The sequence below is a fragment of the Rhinopithecus bieti genome, unplaced genomic scaffold (genome assembly GCF_001698545.2).
Source record: "Rhinopithecus bieti isolate Rb0 unplaced genomic scaffold, ASM169854v2 scaffold_6876, whole genome shotgun sequence".
In the NCBI taxonomy this organism is placed as follows: Eukaryota; Metazoa; Chordata; class Mammalia; order Primates; family Cercopithecidae; genus Rhinopithecus; species Rhinopithecus bieti.
In genome coordinates this window covers 1,027,353-1,045,257 of record NW_016805229.1, presented here as the reverse complement: position 1 = coordinate 1,045,257, position 17,905 = coordinate 1,027,353, and the positions used below count along the sequence as shown (strand labels likewise).

Sequence of the window (17,905 nt, the reverse complement as noted above, 5' to 3'; positions counted from 1 at the left end):
TTCCATCCGTCGCACGCCATCCCCATCCATCATGCCATGCCACCAATCCAACCATCCATCGCCATCCGCATCCAACCATGGCCATGCCAATGCCATCCCATCCCATCTATCCCAGATCGCATTCATCTATCCATCCATCGCATCCATCCACGCATCCCATCCATACCATCGCATTTCATGCTATCCAGTCCATCCATCCATCCATCCATCGCATCCATCCATCAGCCAATTCATCTATCCCATCCATCCATCGCATCCATGCCCATTCATCTATCGCATCCATCCATCCATTCATCCATCCTATCCATCCATCCATCCATCGCATCCATCGCATCCATGCCCATCCCCATCCATTCCATCCATCCATCATTCATCTATCCATCCATCCCATCCATCCATCCCATCCATCCCATTCATCTAATCCATCCGCATCCTCCATGCCATCCATCTATCCATGCGCATCCATCCGCATGCCATCCCATTCCATCCCGTCCATCTATCCATCTAATCTCTCAATCATTTCTTCTACGCCTATTCATTCCAATCAGTTCTTCCGCTATTCTTTAGCTGTAATGTTATTTATGTTGCTACGTCACACTATATCATGTTGTGTTTTGGTTAGCGTTGCATTTCCTGTGTTGCTGTTCTGTCCTTAGCAATGCTACTACTAATGTTGTCTGTTTTGTTAGCTGTACATTGCGCGCACCGTTGCACTGATTCCTGTTTACCGTAATTCGGTTATGGCTGGAATGCTGCCCATCATGTTATATAATCGTTTGCTGTTTTGTTAGCTGTTACATTGCCACGTTGCTATTCCAGTTACTATAGTTCAAAAACGCATGTCTGGGATTTGCTGTCGCTGTACGATGTTGGGCTGTTGTGTTTCCCTACTTAACATTGTCATGTGCTGTTCTTTTCTATCAAATAGGTTACTAAAATGTTGCTATTTATGTTACTATTAGCATTGGCTATGTTGTGGTTGTATTGCGGAATGTTTACCCATCATGTTGCTATCATGTCTCCTGTTATATTACTATTACACCTGCTATGTGTATTTGGTACTGCAATGTGTGGTTACGAATGTTTGTGTTACATTACTATTACATTGCTGTTGTGTTACTGTCATGTTCTGGAATATTGCCATTGTGTTACTATGGTGTTGCAGCTATGCTGCTGTTGCAGTGCTGTTCCTCATGGTCCCCTGCCACTCCCATAGGTGACCTGCTTTCCTCAGGCTCAGAGGCAAAGGAACCAAGATTTGGCCTGGCTCCAGACCTTATGCTCCTAACCATTGCTGCCACCGAGTCTGTGACTCTGACCTATAGAGGTAGGGGTTGAGTCAGGGGAGAAGAGGATACAAACTCCAAAGCCTGTAGCAGATGTCAACAGGGACGCATTGCCGCCCCCCACCATCAACAATATGTCCCTGCTGGGAACCCCTCCCCACCTCCCGCCCATCACCTCCTTGGGCGTCCAGGCATAGTCCTGCATCCGCTCCACTGACACGATGCTGTTCTCTAGGTCTGTCCAGTTGCGAACAACCCACTGCAGCGTCTGGGTCACCTGGTGCAAGAAAGCATCTCTGGCTGGGTTCGGCAAGGCCACTTGAGGGCTTGCAACAGCCCCGCTGGTTTCCCAACCTTTGCTGCGAGGCCAGACACAGGGGAGTAAAGAAGGGAGGCAGGAATGGGGCAGTCTGAGGACCTGGGCCCAGGGGACTGGGATTTGGATGCAACCAGCTGGTCCCTCCCTTCCTTCAGTAGAACCAGAGCATGCAAAGCAAAGAGCAGCCCTCAGACATCAGCCTGTACAAACTGGCTTGATGCAGGTGAGACAGGATCAGAGACAGTGTGTGGCCCTCCCGAGGACATCCAGCAGGACCGAGGCCCGCTGATGCCTTTCTGACAGCTTCCCCACAGCAACCGTTGGCCACCAATTTCCCATGACACTTGGAACCACTCCACGCTCCTCCCTATGAACCATGACCGGCTCTAGTCCTGCCATCCCATCCCCAACCTTGTCTCCCAGCATCCCTGCCTTCACCCACCCTCTCTGGCCACACCCGCCTTCCTGCTGTTCCTCTAACACACCAGGGATGAACCTTCAACTCCCAGGCCTCACTTCCTCCTAAGTCACCTCCTCAGAGAGGCTTTCCTGGATGCAGGAAGAAAATGCCTCCACCGCCACCCAACATGCTCCGGCCTCTTGCTTCATCCTGAAGCTTAGAAGCCTTGACTGTAAAATGAGGATAATAACAGTGCCTCTCTGATGGGGTTTGTGGGCAGTATTGAGTGAGTTAATATTTATAAAGTTCTCATGCACAGTGGCTCATGCCTGTAATCCCAGCTTTTTTGAAGGTGAAGGTGGGAAGATTGTTTGAACCCAGGAGTTGGAGGCTGCAGTGGGCTGTGATCACACCACTGCACTCCAGTCTGGGTCAAGGAGTGAGACCTTGTCTCAAAACAAAACAGCCGGGCATGGTGGCTCACACCTATAATCTCAGCATTTTGGGAGGCTGAGGCAGGTAGACCACTTGAACCTAGAGTTTGAGACCAGGTTGGGCAACATGACGAAACTGTTTCCACCAAAAAAAAAAAAAAAAAAAAAAAAAAGAAATTAGCCAGGCATGGTGGTGCATGCCTATAGGCCCAGCTAATTGGGAAAGTGAGGTGAGAGAATCCTTTGAGCCTGGAGATGGAGGCTGAAGTGAGTCAAGATCATGCCACTGCACTCAAGCCTGGGTAACAAAATGAGATCCTGTCTCAAACAGCAGCAACAACAAACCAAAATGAACAAAAATGTATAGAGCTCTTAGAATAATGCCTCCTCCATAACAAATGCTTATGAATGTGTATATATATATATATATATTTTCATAGATATCATGAACTGACATTACATACTGTTATTAATAGTTAACAAAAAGTGGCCAGGTGTGGTGGCTCATGCCTGTAATCCCAGCACTGTGGGAGGCTAAGGTGGGTGGATCAGTTGAGCTCAGGAGTTGGAGACCAGCCTGGCCAACATGGCAAAACCCCGTCTCTACTAAAAATATTAAAAATTAGCCAGGCATAGTGGCTCACACCTGTAATTCCAGCAACTTGGGAGGTTGAGACATAAGAACTGCCTGAACCCAGGAGGCAGAGGTTGCAGTGAGCTGAGATTGCACCACTGCACTCCAGCCAGAGTGAAAGAGAGACTGTCTTCAAAACAAAACAAAAGTTAACAATGCACTAGAAATGTCCTCCACAGGATATGCTTTGTCTCAACTAGTCTTTATAACATCAGAAGTGATGGGATTACTGGCCTGTTTTTCCAAGGAGCACGCTGAGACTCCACGAGGAAAGACTCTTGCCCAGGGTTGCAAGTTCACTTCAGCTGAGTCCCTCGGTGGAGGGACTCCAGACACCTTGGTGGTTTGGACACAGGGTCTTCGAAGGTCCTACTAGCAGGGGTCTGATGGTCTCTGCCTCTGTCTGTCCCTCAAGCCCAGTTTGGGGGTATGGGGAGTACCTGGAGGGCAGCAGAGACAGAGAAGCCCACGAGGCCGGCGCTGAGGTGGGCTTTGCTCAGCACAGCACACGTGGCAGCCGCAAACACCAGGCCATTTCCCAGGAGCTCCACATTGGCCGCAAGCCACCTGCAAAGGGAGGCGACAGCAGGGTGAGTGGGTACTCTCATCTGCAGGGAGATGCTTCTCTGGGCACAAGGACTGGTCATCACACCCGCTTCGTACCCACAGGGGTCCCAGCAGTGGGCTCCACATGCAAGGCCCCACGCAGGCTCAGGGAGTAGAGGACGATGACACTGTCCTGTCTCAACTGAGCCCAGCTTAGGGTCTGGGGTACAATTGGTGTTCCGTAGAGCTTCCCTATGTGGCTGCTTTTCTGTCCCTGGAATTTGCCAAGCCATGTCCACCTGCCATTCCCCTGCCCTGACCCATGGCCTCCATGGTTTGGCTCTGTGTCCCCACCCACATCTCATCTCGAATTGTAATCCCCACATGTGGAGGGAGGGATCTGGTGGGAGGTGACTGGATCACGGGGGCAGTTTTCCCCATGTTGTTCTCTTGATAGTGAGTTCTCACGAGATCATATGGCATAAAAGGGGGCGGCAGTTCCCACCTCGCACTCTCTCTCTCCTGCTGCCATGTAAGATGTGCCTTGCTTCCCTTTCCACCATGATTGTAAGTTTCCTGAGGCCTCTCCAGCCACGTGAAACTGTGAGTCAATTAAACCCTCCTTTCCTTATAAATGACCCAGTCTCAGGTAGTTCTTTATAGCAGTGTGAAGACGGACTAATACACAGCCCCAGGTGGCTGGGGACCTGAGATGAAAGGAAAAAGGACTTCACGTGTATTGAGTGCCTAGTTTGTACTTAACCCTCTCCACACTCTGGTACCACAATGCTTGGATTCAAATCCTGGCTCTGCCAGCATCAGCTGGGTGAACTTGAACAAGTTTCCAAACCTCTCTGTGCCTAGGATTTATCATCTATAAAACAGTTTCTGCCTGGCAAAGCTGTTAGCAGAATTAAATACATTAATCTACATAGATTGCTCAGAACAGTGCCAGGCATGCAATAAGCACGTTGCAAGTCTTACCTATGAGTATCTGTATTTAATCCTCATATCCACTACATTAACATGATCCCGGTTTGACAAATGAAGCTCAGAGAGGTTATGTAACTTGCCTGAAATCAACCAGCTGGTAAGTGGCAGAGCTGGGATTTGAATCTGTGTCTATTTGTGCTTAAAGCTTATGTTCTTGTTCTTGCTTAGTACCTAAAGATGGCTGAGGATGCTTATATGGCTGCTTTATCACCAAGGCAAAAGAGGCTGATCCAGTTGCCTGGCAACAGAAGCTTCTTCCTATACCCCCCGCCTACCTGCTGTTGAGAATCTCTCGGCCATGTTCCATCTGCCCACAGTGAGAACCGATAGACTGCCTGTGGGATCTAGCCTCAACTATGTCCCTGACTCTCTGGGTGACCTCTCTAGCCATATAATACGACCTCAGGTCTCACCCTGTAAGGATATGGATGAATTGCAAGGTCTTCTCTGCCCTGGCTCTTCCTACCTGTCAGCCACCAGTCGCGGGAAACTGATCCTCTGGCTTTCATCTACGCGAGCATTGTTCTGAGCCACAAAAGGGGCCTGGGTTCGGAACGCCCGGACCACTGTGCTGCCCTGGAACGTCTCAGCCATGTGCGAGCAGACAGATGAGTAGCTGGCTGACTCCAAGCGTCTCAGCTGGCATGAGCTAACCACATACAGGCTCTGAGAAGGATGGATGGGAGAGGGGAGAGGAGAAGCCACAGACATAGAAAGGTAGTTTCCAGAAGCATGGAGAGCCCCAAGTACAGGATTCCAGACCAGGGTCTGTTACCAGCTTGCTGAGTGACCTTGGGCTAGTTGCCTGACCTCTCTGGGTTCTCATGTCCTTGCAGAATCAGAGTTCTATGGTTTTTTTGAAAATCACCTGGGAAACTTCAAAAACCTCTAATGCCCCACCCCAGAATGACTGAATCAGAATCTCTGGCAAAGTCACCTTGACTTTGATGCTGTTTAAATAGCCTTCCATATGATTCCAATGGACAGCCAGGGTTGAGAAACCACCAATTCAGTTTAAGTGTCTCACTTCCCAGCACTGAGGTCGACTCCTTCATTTAGGGATGGTCATTGGGAGAACAAAACTGAAAGGTGCAATGAAGGCAGTTGGCCAAGTCAGTTTCACTCATGTAACCCAAGAGTTACGTGCCAGGTGATGCACAGGAAACGTGTGTTATTTGGTTTGCAGCTGCAGGTTGGGCGCAGCTGGCAGACAGGCAGGCAGGGAGGAACTGAATTTGCTGAACACCCAACTGTGTGTGCCAGGCTTTTTACACAGTGTCTCATTCATTGCAGAGTGAGCATTCGCGTCATTCACCAGTTAGTGGTGAGAACATCCGAGGCTCGGGGGATTCAGCAGCTGTCCTGAGCGCCACAGTAAGTGACAGAGCCTGGATTTCTCTTGACTATAAAGCTTGAGACTGAAACAGCCCATCCTCGGAGTCAAGTGAACTTAGAGAAGACCTGGGACAGTTGTCGGGGATGTGGTAGCCATGGGTGTTGGTTTTTGTTGTTTGAGATGGAGTCTCACTCTGTCGCCCAGGCTGGAGTACAGTGGCACAATCTCAGCTCACTGCAACCTCTGCCTCCCGCGCTCAAGCAATCCTCCTACCTCAGCCTCCCAAGAAGGTGGGATTACAAGCATGCACCACCACACTGGCTAATTTTTTGTATTTTTAGTAGAGATGGGGTTTTGCCATGTTGACCATGCTGGTCTTGAACTCCTGACCTCAAGTGATCTGCCCACCTCAGCCTCCCAAAGTGCTGTGATTAGAGGTGTGAGCCACCATGCCTAGCCCTAGCCATGGTTTTTTATCTGACTACCATGTTTTCTTCTGCTCTACTTCTAGTTTCCTGTAGGAAAGGGCTGTGTTGAGGTGCTGTCAATCATGGGACCTGATCAGAGAGATGGTCACATGATGCATCCTAGCCTATCAGAGTCTACTATCCATTCAGTTACTGTGATGAGTTCAGAGATGGACACATGATCCACAGAGGGCCAATCAGAACCTTCCCTGGGATTAATATATGTCTACTGAGCTGGAGAAATGTTTTTTGCATGTTGAGTTGCTAAGGTGAGATGATATGATGGCTAGTGGCCATCAGACCTGCCCTGGAAAGAGAGCATATACAAAATTAGACCAAACAGAGGTAAGCCAGTGGTTCCTAAACATTTGTGTGCATCAGAATTACTTGGAGGGGTAATAAAAACCTAGATTCATGGGCCGAACCACATAGTATCTGAGTCAGTAGTCTTGGGCTGAGGCCTAAGAACGTACATTGCTAACTAGTCCCCAGGTGATACTACTGCTGGTCCTGGGGCCACACTTTGAGAAGCACTGAGTGAAGATATGGAGAGAGTCACTGTGTCCTGATGACAGCTGGGCCCATGCCCCCTAGGAAATGTAAGCCATTAAATTCTCTTCTTCTGGTTAAGCTAATTTTAGCTGGTCTCTGATCCCAGCAATTGAATGAATCTAGCTTTATATAATAGCCTTTGAGAAGTTGCAATGCCTCTTTGGCTTCCAGATAATTGGAGAGGAAGAAATTACAGCAGGATAAAAACATTACACATGAAGAACTCTGACCCTTAATATTTAACTGCACCATGAGGCACAGTGAGTGGCTCATGCCCTGTAATCCCAGAACTTTGGGAGGCCAAAGTGGGAGGATCACTTAAGGCTGGGAATTTGAGACCAGCCTGGGCAACACGGCGAGACACGTGTCTCAAAAAAAATAAATTTAAAAATTAGCCAGGCATCGTGGCACTGCCTGCAGTCCCAGCTACTGGAGAGGCTGAGGTAGGCGGATCACTTAAGCCCAGGAGTTCAAGGCTGCAGTGAGCTATGATAACCTATTGCACTTCAGCCTTGGCAGGAGAGCAAGATTCTGTCTCTCTAAAAAAAGAGAACTTTGATGTGAACATTTAGAGACAGAGACTAGTGGAGATATCAGAAAGACTGTAGTGTGTCTGTCCCTGGGAATTCTAGGAACATCCCCTAGATGTCCAGCTGGGTGAAACCTCATATATGGAGTCTTCCCCAGAGACAGGGGACTGGCTGAGTTGACCCCAGCTGGTCCCAGAAGCCTCCCTGACCTCTCCATACCTGAAACCCAGCGTAGAGGAGAAACAGTGGCAGGATGGCCACAATGGCCAGTGGAGTAGTCACTGCCACCACCAGGCTGACCTCCAGGAGTCCGAAGGCATACATCAGCAGGGACCGGAGTTTGTCTGGAATGTCCACATCAACCGTGTCTGTCTCCTTGGAGAAGCGGTTCAGCAGGTTGCCGATGGGCGTCCGCTCAAAGAAGCTGATGGGCGATCGCACCACATCCCACAGGAGCCTCTGGAAGAGCAACCTGGATGCCCGGACCCCACCTAGGAGCACCGCAGCCATGGACGCAAACAGCCCAATGGCTGGGGAGGGAGAGGAGGTAAGAGCATAAAGGCGGGAGACCCTCAGGACCGCCCTGTGGGGCCTTGAGCAGGTCTCTCCCGCTACCCCATGGTGGACATCTTATGGCTTGGCCACCCTGATTGTTATTTTTTTTTTGAGACAGGGTCTCACTCTGTCACCCATGTTGAAGTACAGTAGCATGATGATGGCTCGTTGCAGCCTTGACCTCCTGCACTCAGGCGATCCTCCCGCCTCAGCCTCTGAGTAGCTGGGACCACAGGTGTACGCCACCATGCCGGCTAATTTTGGGTATTTTTTTGTAGAGATGGGATCTTGCTATGCTGCCCAGGCTGGTCTCGAACTCCTGAGATCAAGTGATCTGCCTGCCTTGGTCTCCCAAAGTGCTGAGATTACAGGTATGAGCCACTGCACCTGTACCCTGCTTGTTTCTTGATGTAATGGGTTGAAGAGTGTCCTCCCAAATTAATTTGGGATGGGTCCTAAATTCTGTGACTGCCATTTATATAAGACTACTAGAGGATACTCAGAGACACAGCAGGAGACATGAAGATGGTGACACAGATGGGAGGGCACATATACAAGCCAAGGAATGCCAGAGACTGCCGGCAACCACTGCAAACCAGGAGAAAAGCATGGGACGTTTTCTCCCTCAGAATCTCCACAAGGGGCTGGGCACAGTGGCTCATGCCTGTAATCCCAGCACTTTGGGAGGCCAAGGCAGGTGGATCACCTGAAGTCAGGAGTTTGAGACCAACCTGACCAACATGGTGAAACCCTACTAAACCCTACTCTCTACTAAAAATACAACAATTAACTGGGCGTGTTGTCAGGCACCTATAGTCCCAGCTACTCAGGAGGCTGAGGCAGGAGAAATACTTGAACCTGGGAGGCGGAGGTTGCAGTGAGCCATGAGCCAAGATCGTGCCATTGCACTCCAGCCTGGGTGACAGAGCAAGACGCCATCTCAAACAAACAAACGAAAAAAAAAAAAAAAAAAACCCTCCACAATGAGTGAACGCTGCTGACACCTTCATTTTAGACTTCAGGCCTCAGAACTGCGACAGAACAAATTTCAATAGTGCTAGGTTTCCAAGTTTGTGGAAACTTGTTTGGCAGTAGCCCTATGAGAGAAATGTACATCCTTCCTCCCAATGCTAATCTATACGCCTGGGGTGGGGCTAACTTCTCCTCTGGGGAGGGGCAAATTTCACCCATGGCCAATCCAAACCACTGCAATAGGTTCAGGGATGAACGCATAACCCAAGTCAGACCAGTGACAGGGAGACCTGGGACTTCACTAGAACTTTTGGAAAAGTGGTACTGGGTGGTCGGAGGTGGCCAGGCTGGAGCTGTGGAATATCATCTTACCGCCAGGGGGAGCAGCTGAACTGGACAGGAAGCTGTCCCAGAGGAGGGAAATGAAGCCATTTCTTGTTTGGACCACTGCATCCAGGCATACCTGAAGCCAGAAATCTATGGATGCTGGTCCTAAGAGTCAATCAATTCTCTTGTTGCTTAAACCACTTTGAATTGGAGCTGAATTTGTTTATTTTCAGACAGAGTCTTGCTGTGTCACCCAGGCTGGAGTGCAGTGGCACAATCTCTGCTCACTGCAACCTCCACCTCCCAGGTTCAAGCGATTCTCCTGCCTCATCCTCCCAAGTAGCTGGGATTATAGGCACTGACACCACGCCTGGCTAATTTATATATATATATTTTTTGAGACGGAGTCTCGCTCTGTCGCCCAGGCTGGAGTGCGGTGGCCGGATCTCAGCTCACTGCAAGCTCCGCCTCCCAGGTTTACGCCATTCTCCTGCCTCAGCCTCCAGAGCAGCTGGGACTACAGGCGCTCGCCACCTCGCCCGGCTAGTTTTTTGTATTTTTTTAGTAGAGATGGGGTTTCACTGTGTTAGCCAGGATGGTCATGATCTCCTGACCTCATGATCCGCCCGTCTCGGCCTCCCAAAATGCTGGGATTACAGGCTTGAGCCACCGCGCCCAGCCAATTTTTATATTTTTAATAGAGACGGGGTTTCACCATGTTGGCCAGGCTGGTCTTGAACTCCTGACCTCAAGTGATCTACCCACCTTGGCCTCCCAAAGTGCTGGGATTACAGGCATGAGCCACCGTGTCTGTCCTGGAGCTGAATTTTTTATTGTTTGTATTCAAGAGTCATAACCAGTTTCTCTCTCTCAGCTCCCGTCTCTCCATCTTTAGGGGAGAGTAAGACTTGCCCTTAGCTATCAAATGAGGGATGGAAGTGGAAGGATTTTGAAAGGGCTATTTGCCACCCAAATGAGGATGTGGGTTAATTCCAGGACTCAGCTGACTCTGACAATCCCTAATTTCCTCTTGGTTAAGTAACCATTCGCCTTGAGTATTCCACTGTACATGCAGTTGTGGTGAGTAGGGGTACAGATTCTTAGGACTAGAAGAGTCCTCAAATTCAGGCCTGGTGCGCCCCATTTCACAGAGGAGGGAACAGGCTCACAGCATTTGGGTGATGTGGCCAAGGTCACCCAGTGAATGAAGACGAATCAACATGGAAACGAGGCAACTGTCCTTTAAAGAGGAGGCCAGGCCAGGCGTGGTGGCTCATGCCTGTGATCCCAACACTTTGGGAGGCTGAGGCGGAGGATTGCCTGAGCCCAGAAGTTTGAGACCAGCCTGGGCAACACAGCAAAACCCTGTTTCCATCAAAAACAAACAAACAAAAATTAGCCAGGCATGGTGGCGTGTGCATGTAGTCCCAGCTACTCGGGAGGCTGAGGTCGGAGGATCGCTTGAGCCCAGGAGGCAGAGGTTGCAGTGAGCCGGGTTCGTGCCACTGCATTCCAGCCTGGGTGACAAAGCCAGATCCAGTCTATATATACGTGGGTGTGTGTCTAAAGAAGCAGCCAAACTCACGTGTGCACTCCTGTTCCTCCCTTCAGCCAGGCCATGTATTAAAAGGAGAAGAACCAGGGGTTAGGGACTGGGTGGGCGAGGCAGGAGGAGGGTGGGTGTGGTTGCAAAAGGGCAACACGAGAGTGCCTCAAGATGAGGGGATTGTTCAGTATCTCAACCATTAACCACTGTGATGGATGCGAGAGCCTGAACGGGGGACACAACTGCACAAAGGCAAACATGCGCATACATACGTGCAATCAAAACTGGGGAAATCACAATGAGATCCATAGGGCCGGGCGCGGGGGCTGACACCTAACTGTAATCCCAACACTTTGGGAGGCCGAGGCGGGCAGATCATTTGAGGTCAGGAGTTCGAGACCAGCTTGGCCAACATGGTGAAACCCCATCTCTACCAAAAACACAAAAATTAACCAGGCTGCACACTTATAATCCCAGCTTCCAGCTGCTCGGGAAGCTGAGGCAGGAGAACTGCTTGAACCTGGGAGATGGGGGTTGCAGTGAGCTGAGAATGCAGCACTACACTATAGCCTGGGCGACAGAGCAAGACTCTGTCTCAAAATAAATTAAATAAACAAACAAATAAATAAACAAATGAGATCCATGGATTGATGGGTGTCAGTACCCTTTGTGATACTTTACTATCATTTTGCAAAATATCACCACTGGGAGAAACTGGGCAGACTGTATAAGGTAGCTGGCTGCCTTATTTCCTAGAACTGCATGTGAGTCTACAATTATTTCGGGAAGTAGTTCCATCTATTTTATTTTATTTTATTTGTTTTATTTTTTTGAGACGGAGTCTCGCTCTGTCTCCCAGGCTGGAGTGCAGTGGCGCAGTCATGGTCACTGCAAGCTCCGCCTCCCGGGTTCACGCCATTCTCCTGCCTCAGCCTCCCGGGTAGCTGGGACTACAGGTGCCTGCCACCACCCCCAACTAATATTTTGTATTTTTAGTAGAGACGGGGTTTCAATGTGTTAGCCAGGATGATCTCGATCTCCTGACCTCATGATCCACCCGCCTTGGCCTCCCAAAGTGCTGGGATTACAGGCGTGAGCCACTGCGCCTGGCCGTATTTCCATCTTTAATAAGAAGAAGCTGGAGTGACGGCGGTAATGCATCTGTTAGGGAGGGTCTGGTTCTGTCTGGAGGTTTGGGGGCAGGCGCTGAAAGTCACCAGCACGCAGGCCTTGGAGCTGCCTTCCGCTAGCGGGGAGGAACTGGGAGAAGTTCTGAAGCTTCCAGAAAAGGAGGGATGTGCCCTGTCCTCCCCATTCCCTCCAGCCTCATCTGAAGGACAGAGATCTTTGCCTGGCCCCCAGACATTTTGCACAGTTGTTCCAGGGGGCACAGGGTGACCCAGGGAGAGGTGAGGAAAAGGAGCCTGAGCACCCCTCGGTGGAGCTGGGAGGAGGGGGATGAGGAGGGCAGGTGAGGCATACCTTGGAGACAGCCGAGGAGCCCGAAGATCCCACCACGCAGGGCTGCCTGCGTCTGCTGCCCACCCACTGTGGGGTCGTCCGCCCACAGGCTCAGCCAGTAGCCCCGGCAGAAGGACGCCACTTGCTGGCAGAGGAAGAGGAAGAGTGCATAGAGGCAGAGGGGGGTGCCCACCGCACGCAGGTAGGCCAGGTGCACTGTGGCCTTCACCTATAGCACACATGAGGGAGAGGGAGGCAGAGAGAGCCCCCAGCGGGAGGGGTGAGTTGAGGCAAGGCCAGGCGAGGCTCCCAGAAAACATGCCCATGGGCAGATGGAAGCGCCGCACAGACCTCACAGGTTCTCCCGCCATGCCTCCCACAGACAGGCCCCAGCCAGCCTTAGAACCCCCATCTCCTACACAATCCCCAGTGAGCTAGTATTAATATTTTTTCTTTTTTTTTTTTTTTTTTTTTTTTTTTTTGAGACGGAGTCTCGCTCTGTCGCCCAGGCTGGAGTGCAGTGGCGGGATCTCAGCTCACTGCAAGCTCCGCCTCCCGAGTTTACGCCATTCTCTCGCCTCAGCCTCCCGAGTAGCTGGGACTACAGGCGCCCGCCATCTCGCCCGGCTAATTTTTTGTATTTTTTTAGTAGAGACGGGGTTTCACCATGTTAGCCAGGATGGTCTCGATCTCCTGACCTCGTGATCCGCCCGTCTCGGCCTCCCAAAGTGCTGGGATTACAGGCTTGAGCCACCGCGCCCAGCCTGTTTTTCTTTATTTTATTTATTTTTTTGAGGACAGGGTCTTGCACTGTGTCACCCACGTCACCCAGGCTGGAGTACACTGGCGCAATCATGTCTCACTGCACCCTTGAACTCCAGGCTTAAGTAATCCCCCCGCCTCAGCCTCCCAAGTAGTCAGGACTATAGGTTTGTACCATCATGCTTTGTTAATGTTCATAGTTTTAAAGAGATGGAGTCTCGCTATATTGCCCAGGCTGGTCTCAAACTCCTGGCCTCAAGCGATCCTCCCTCCTCGGCCTCCCAAAGTGCTTGGATTACAGGTGTGAGCCATCACACCCAGCCAGAAGGGTTTTCTTGAACACCCACCATGGGTCAGGCATGTGTCTCTGCTCATAATAACCTCAATTTCACAGATAAGGAAACTGAGGCACAGAACGGTTCAGCCACTGGCTTAACGTCCTGCTCCTACAAATCTGAAGTTCTCTGCACAGCTGCAGCCAGACAGGACTGTTGAAAACATTAATCTAATTATATCTTGTTGCTGGCCTGTCCATGGCTATCTCTTGCTCTTAGAAGAAATTCCAGCCAGGCGAGGTGGCTCATACCTGTAAGCACTTTGGGAGGCCGAGGCGGGTGGGTCACCTGAGCTCAGGAATTTGAGACCAGCCTGGACCAACACGGTGAAACCCTGTCTCCACTAAAAATACAAAAATTAGCCAGGTGTGCTGGCGGGCGCCTGTAATCCCAGATACTTGGGAAGCTGCAGGAGAATCACTTGAACCTGGGAGACAGAGGTTGCAGTGAGCTGAGATTGCACCATTACACTCCTGCCTGGGCGACAAAAGCGAAACTCCGTCTCAAAATAGAAATAAAATAAAATAAATTCCAAGCTTCTTACCTTGCCCCCACTCACTGCCTGCCAGCCTCATGGGACCCCTTTCTCTGGCACCCTAAGCTACTTCCCACCTCGGAGCCATTGTACCTGCTGCTCCTTTTGCCTGGAGCGCTCTTTCTCCTGACCTTTGTATGACTGGTTCCTTCACATGTTCTTCGGGGAAGCTCAAATGGCACTTCTCAGAGCATCCTATCCATAGCAACCATGACCCTCAGTTGGTCTCCATGGCAGGGTCTCACTCTGTCACCCAGGCTGGATTGCCGTGACATGATCATAGCTCCTGCAGCCTCGAACTCCTGGTCTCAAGCAATCCACCTGCCTCAGCCTCCAAAAGTGTTGGGATTACAGACATGAGCCACTGCGCCCAATCATTCTTATTTATAGCACTTATTGCTATTGGATATAGCTTGCTTATTAGCATAATTATTTGCTCTCCATTTATCTTCACTAGTATCTAATCTCCACCAGACTTAGCCTGGCACACAGTGGGTACCATGTACACGTTTGCTGGATGGATGAGAGGGTAGGTGGGTGAATAAATGAGTGGGTGGGTAGGTAGGTAGGTGTGTGAATGAATGAGTGGATGAATGGACGGAAAGATCAATGAATGGATGAACAACTGAACAGACAGATGCATAGGTGAGGGAATGGTTGTATTGTTAGGTGTGATAGATGGATGGGTAAGTGAATGGGATGGATAAATGAGTAGGTGGGTGAGTGGATGGGATGGACAGATAAATGAGTGGGTGGTATGGATGAATGAGTGGGTGGGATGGATGGATGAATGAGTAGGTAGGATGGATAAATGAGTAGGTGGGTGAATGAATGGGATGGATAAATGAGCGGGTGGGATGGATGGGTGGGTGGATGGATGATCATCTAGGTGGGATGGTGGATAAGTAGCGGGGGTGGAGATACACAGCAGTATAGAAGAGGAGAAACAGTATAAGCTTCAGACTCAGACTGGCCTAGACTTGAGTCCCAGATTTGAGTACCAGGTTGAGTCCCAGGCTAGCTGTGAAAACACAGACAAGTCTCTTAACTCTTTAAGACTTCAGTTTCTTGGCCAGGCACAGTGGCTCACACCTGTAACCCCTGCACTTTGGGAGGCAGAGGCCAGAGGATCACTTGAGCCCAGGAGTTCGAGACCAACCTGGGCAACATAGCAAAACCCCATCTCTATTAAAAATACAGACATTAGCTGGGCATGGTGGCACACACTTGCAGTCCCAGCTACTTGAGAGACTGAGGTAGGAGGATTGCTTGAGCCCAGGAGGTCGAGGATGCAGTGAGCTATGATTACATCATTGCAGTCCAGCATAGGTGAGTGAGAGAGCCACTTTCTCAAAAGCAAAATAAAATAAATTTTAAAAGACTTCAGTTTCTTTACATCTGAAGAGCTGATCATGACCTTCTTCTTTTTTTTTTTTTTTTTTTTTAGTCTGGGAGGCTGGAGATGATATTTAATCTGATAACTGAATGACAAGAAGGAACATAATATAGAAAGTTCAGCATATCATATCTATTTTTTAGGGCGGTTGTGAGGATTAAGAAAATGAAGGTCTAGAATGCTACTGGCACATAGTAGGTGCTCAAGAAAGGTGAGTAAGTATCAGTGCCGCCTCACTGCAAGTGCTACATTTGTTGGGAGGACTTGGGACCCTGGAGGCGGCAGCAGCGGGTGGGGAGGGGTAGGTGAATTGGTGGTTACCCTGCCATATTGCATGCTGTCCTTTCCTGTTGGCCATCCTGCCCTGTCAGGGTCATCTAGAGGAACCTCTGTCTGGGCTTCTGAAGTGGTACGGTCCTTCTCAGGGACTGACTTGATGGACCTGTCATTTAGAGGAAATGAAGACAAAGTCAGTGTCTCTCCCAAAGGTGGGGTGTATGTGCCCAACCCTCAGGCCCACTGACAGCCACTGAGCTCTGGATACACTCTCTACTCATTCATTCATTCATTCATTCATTCATTCATTCATCTAACAAAATACTGACCAGATATCACACTTCCCTTCTTTCTGTGTGGTACCCAGCTAAATGCCATCTATTATCCCAGGGTCAAGCAAGCCCATTCTTCTGATGCCATTTCACAGGATGAACTTAACTTGCCCACCATTGGAACTCCGTTCTCAGAATTTTATTTTCTTTTTCTTTTTTTTTTTTTTTTTGAGACAGGGTCTTGCTACGTTGCCCAGGTTGGTCTCAAACTCCTGAGCTCAAGCAGTCTGCCTGCCTCAGCCTCCCAAAGTGCTGGGATTACAGGCATGAGCTGCCACGCCCAGCCTGTTCTCAGAATTTTTATTTTGGCTTAAGCTTTGGTGCAATTGTTTTGTTCCTACTGTTTACCATCAGATTTGTCAGTCCAACTGGCAGAATATAAATTATGAACAATTCAGATGCTAAAGACTTTTTGAATGTTTTATCCGTGGTTAAGTGGGCTGACTTAACCTCTGCACCTCAGTTTCCTCAGCTATAAAAATAGGAATATTATCTATCCATCCATCCACTGATCCATTCATCTACATATATTTATATCTACATATACATGTCTACCTACCTACTATTAAATTAAGTTTAGCGCAAAGCTGCCTCCTTACATATTTTAACTTTGGCCTAAAAGGTTTTCCTGTACATAGTGAACTGTAACCTAACTGGACTCAAACAGACTGCAACCTACTCCTGTGTCAATCACTGAGTTTCAGCCAATCAAAGGCAGCCAATGGTGCAAACCATGTTCCAATAAAGCAGATGCTGAGCTGTAACCAATCTGGCTGTTTCTGTACCTCACTTCCGTTTTCTGTCCTTCACCTTCCTTTTTCTGTCCATTAATCTTTAATCCCATGGGTGTTTCAGAGCCTCTCTGGACATATTCTGGTTCAGAGGCTGCCCGATGTGCAGATCATTCTTTGCTCAATTAACCTCTTTCAGCGAGGTGCAGTGGCTCACACCTGTAATCCCAGCACTCTGGGAGGCTGAGGCAGGTGGAACACCTGAGGTCAGGAGTTTGAGACCAGCTGGACAACACGGCAACACCCTGTCTCTAATAAAAATGCAAAATTTAGCTGGGCCTGGTGGCATGTGCCTGTAATCCCAGCTACTCAAGAGACTGAGGCATAAGAATCACTTGAAGCCAGGAGGCGGGGATGGCAGTGAGCCGAGATCGTACCATTGCACTCCAGCCTGGGCGACAGAGCAAGATTCCGTCTCAAAAAACAACCCCAAAAAACAAAAAGCCTCAGACACATTAAATTTGCTAGAGGTTAATTTGGCACAATCTCGGCGCACTGCATCCTCCGCCTCCTGGGTTCAAGTGATTCTCCTGCCTCAGCCTCCTGAGTAGCTGGGACTACAGGCACACGCCACCACACCGGCTTTTTTTTAATTTTAATTTTAAAATTTTTTATTTTAGTAGAGACGGGGTTTCACCATGTTGGCCAGGGTGATCTCGAACTCCTGACCTCAAGTGATCCACCCGCTTTGGCCTCCCAAAGTGCTGGGATTTACAGGTGTGAGCCACCGTGCCCAGCCTTAATGTGTCTACTGGTTTTCTTTTAACGTGACTAGCTATCCATCTGATCTTACTTCAGACTCTTGTGCGCTGTGAAGATGGTGAGATTGCTCAGTGTGCGTGTGATTGAGAAGTGCCTTTAGGGTGGCTAGCTGGGATGGGGATCAGCCCCTGTGGTCCCCAGGGATGGAGGCCCCTCAGGATCGCTGCCACCCCCCACCCCAGTATAGCAGGCACTTAAGCTCGGGCCACCTGGTACCAGTGGCCTCAAGTGATCCACCCGCTTTGGAATGCTCCTTGTGTCTGGAATGCTCTTTTCTGGCTCTCACCTACTCTCAGGTACCATCTCCCCTAGGAAGGACACCTCCCCACCACCATCCCACAGGTGTGGCCAGTCACTG

At 49.7% G+C, this 17,905-nt stretch overlaps 1 protein-coding gene across 1 annotated transcript in view; it reads right to left on the bottom strand.

Annotated features, from left to right (window-relative positions):
* ABCC6 (ATP binding cassette subfamily C member 6) overlaps positions 1-17,905 on the bottom strand; it is a 77,248-nt gene that overhangs the window by 8,775 nt on the left and 50,568 nt on the right. The window contains exons 20-25 of the mRNA XM_017871707.1: positions 15,708-15,828; positions 12,380-12,587; positions 7,717-8,027; positions 5,079-5,278; positions 3,514-3,640; positions 1,462-1,563 (exon numbers count right to left, since the gene is read on the bottom strand). Of these exons, the coding sequence (XP_017727196.1) occupies positions 1,462-1,563; positions 3,514-3,640; positions 5,079-5,278; positions 7,717-8,027; positions 12,380-12,587; positions 15,708-15,828 (1,069 nt within the window). The remainder of the gene's footprint in view (positions 1-1,461; positions 1,564-3,513; positions 3,641-5,078; positions 5,279-7,716; positions 8,028-12,379; positions 12,588-15,707; positions 15,829-17,905) is intronic.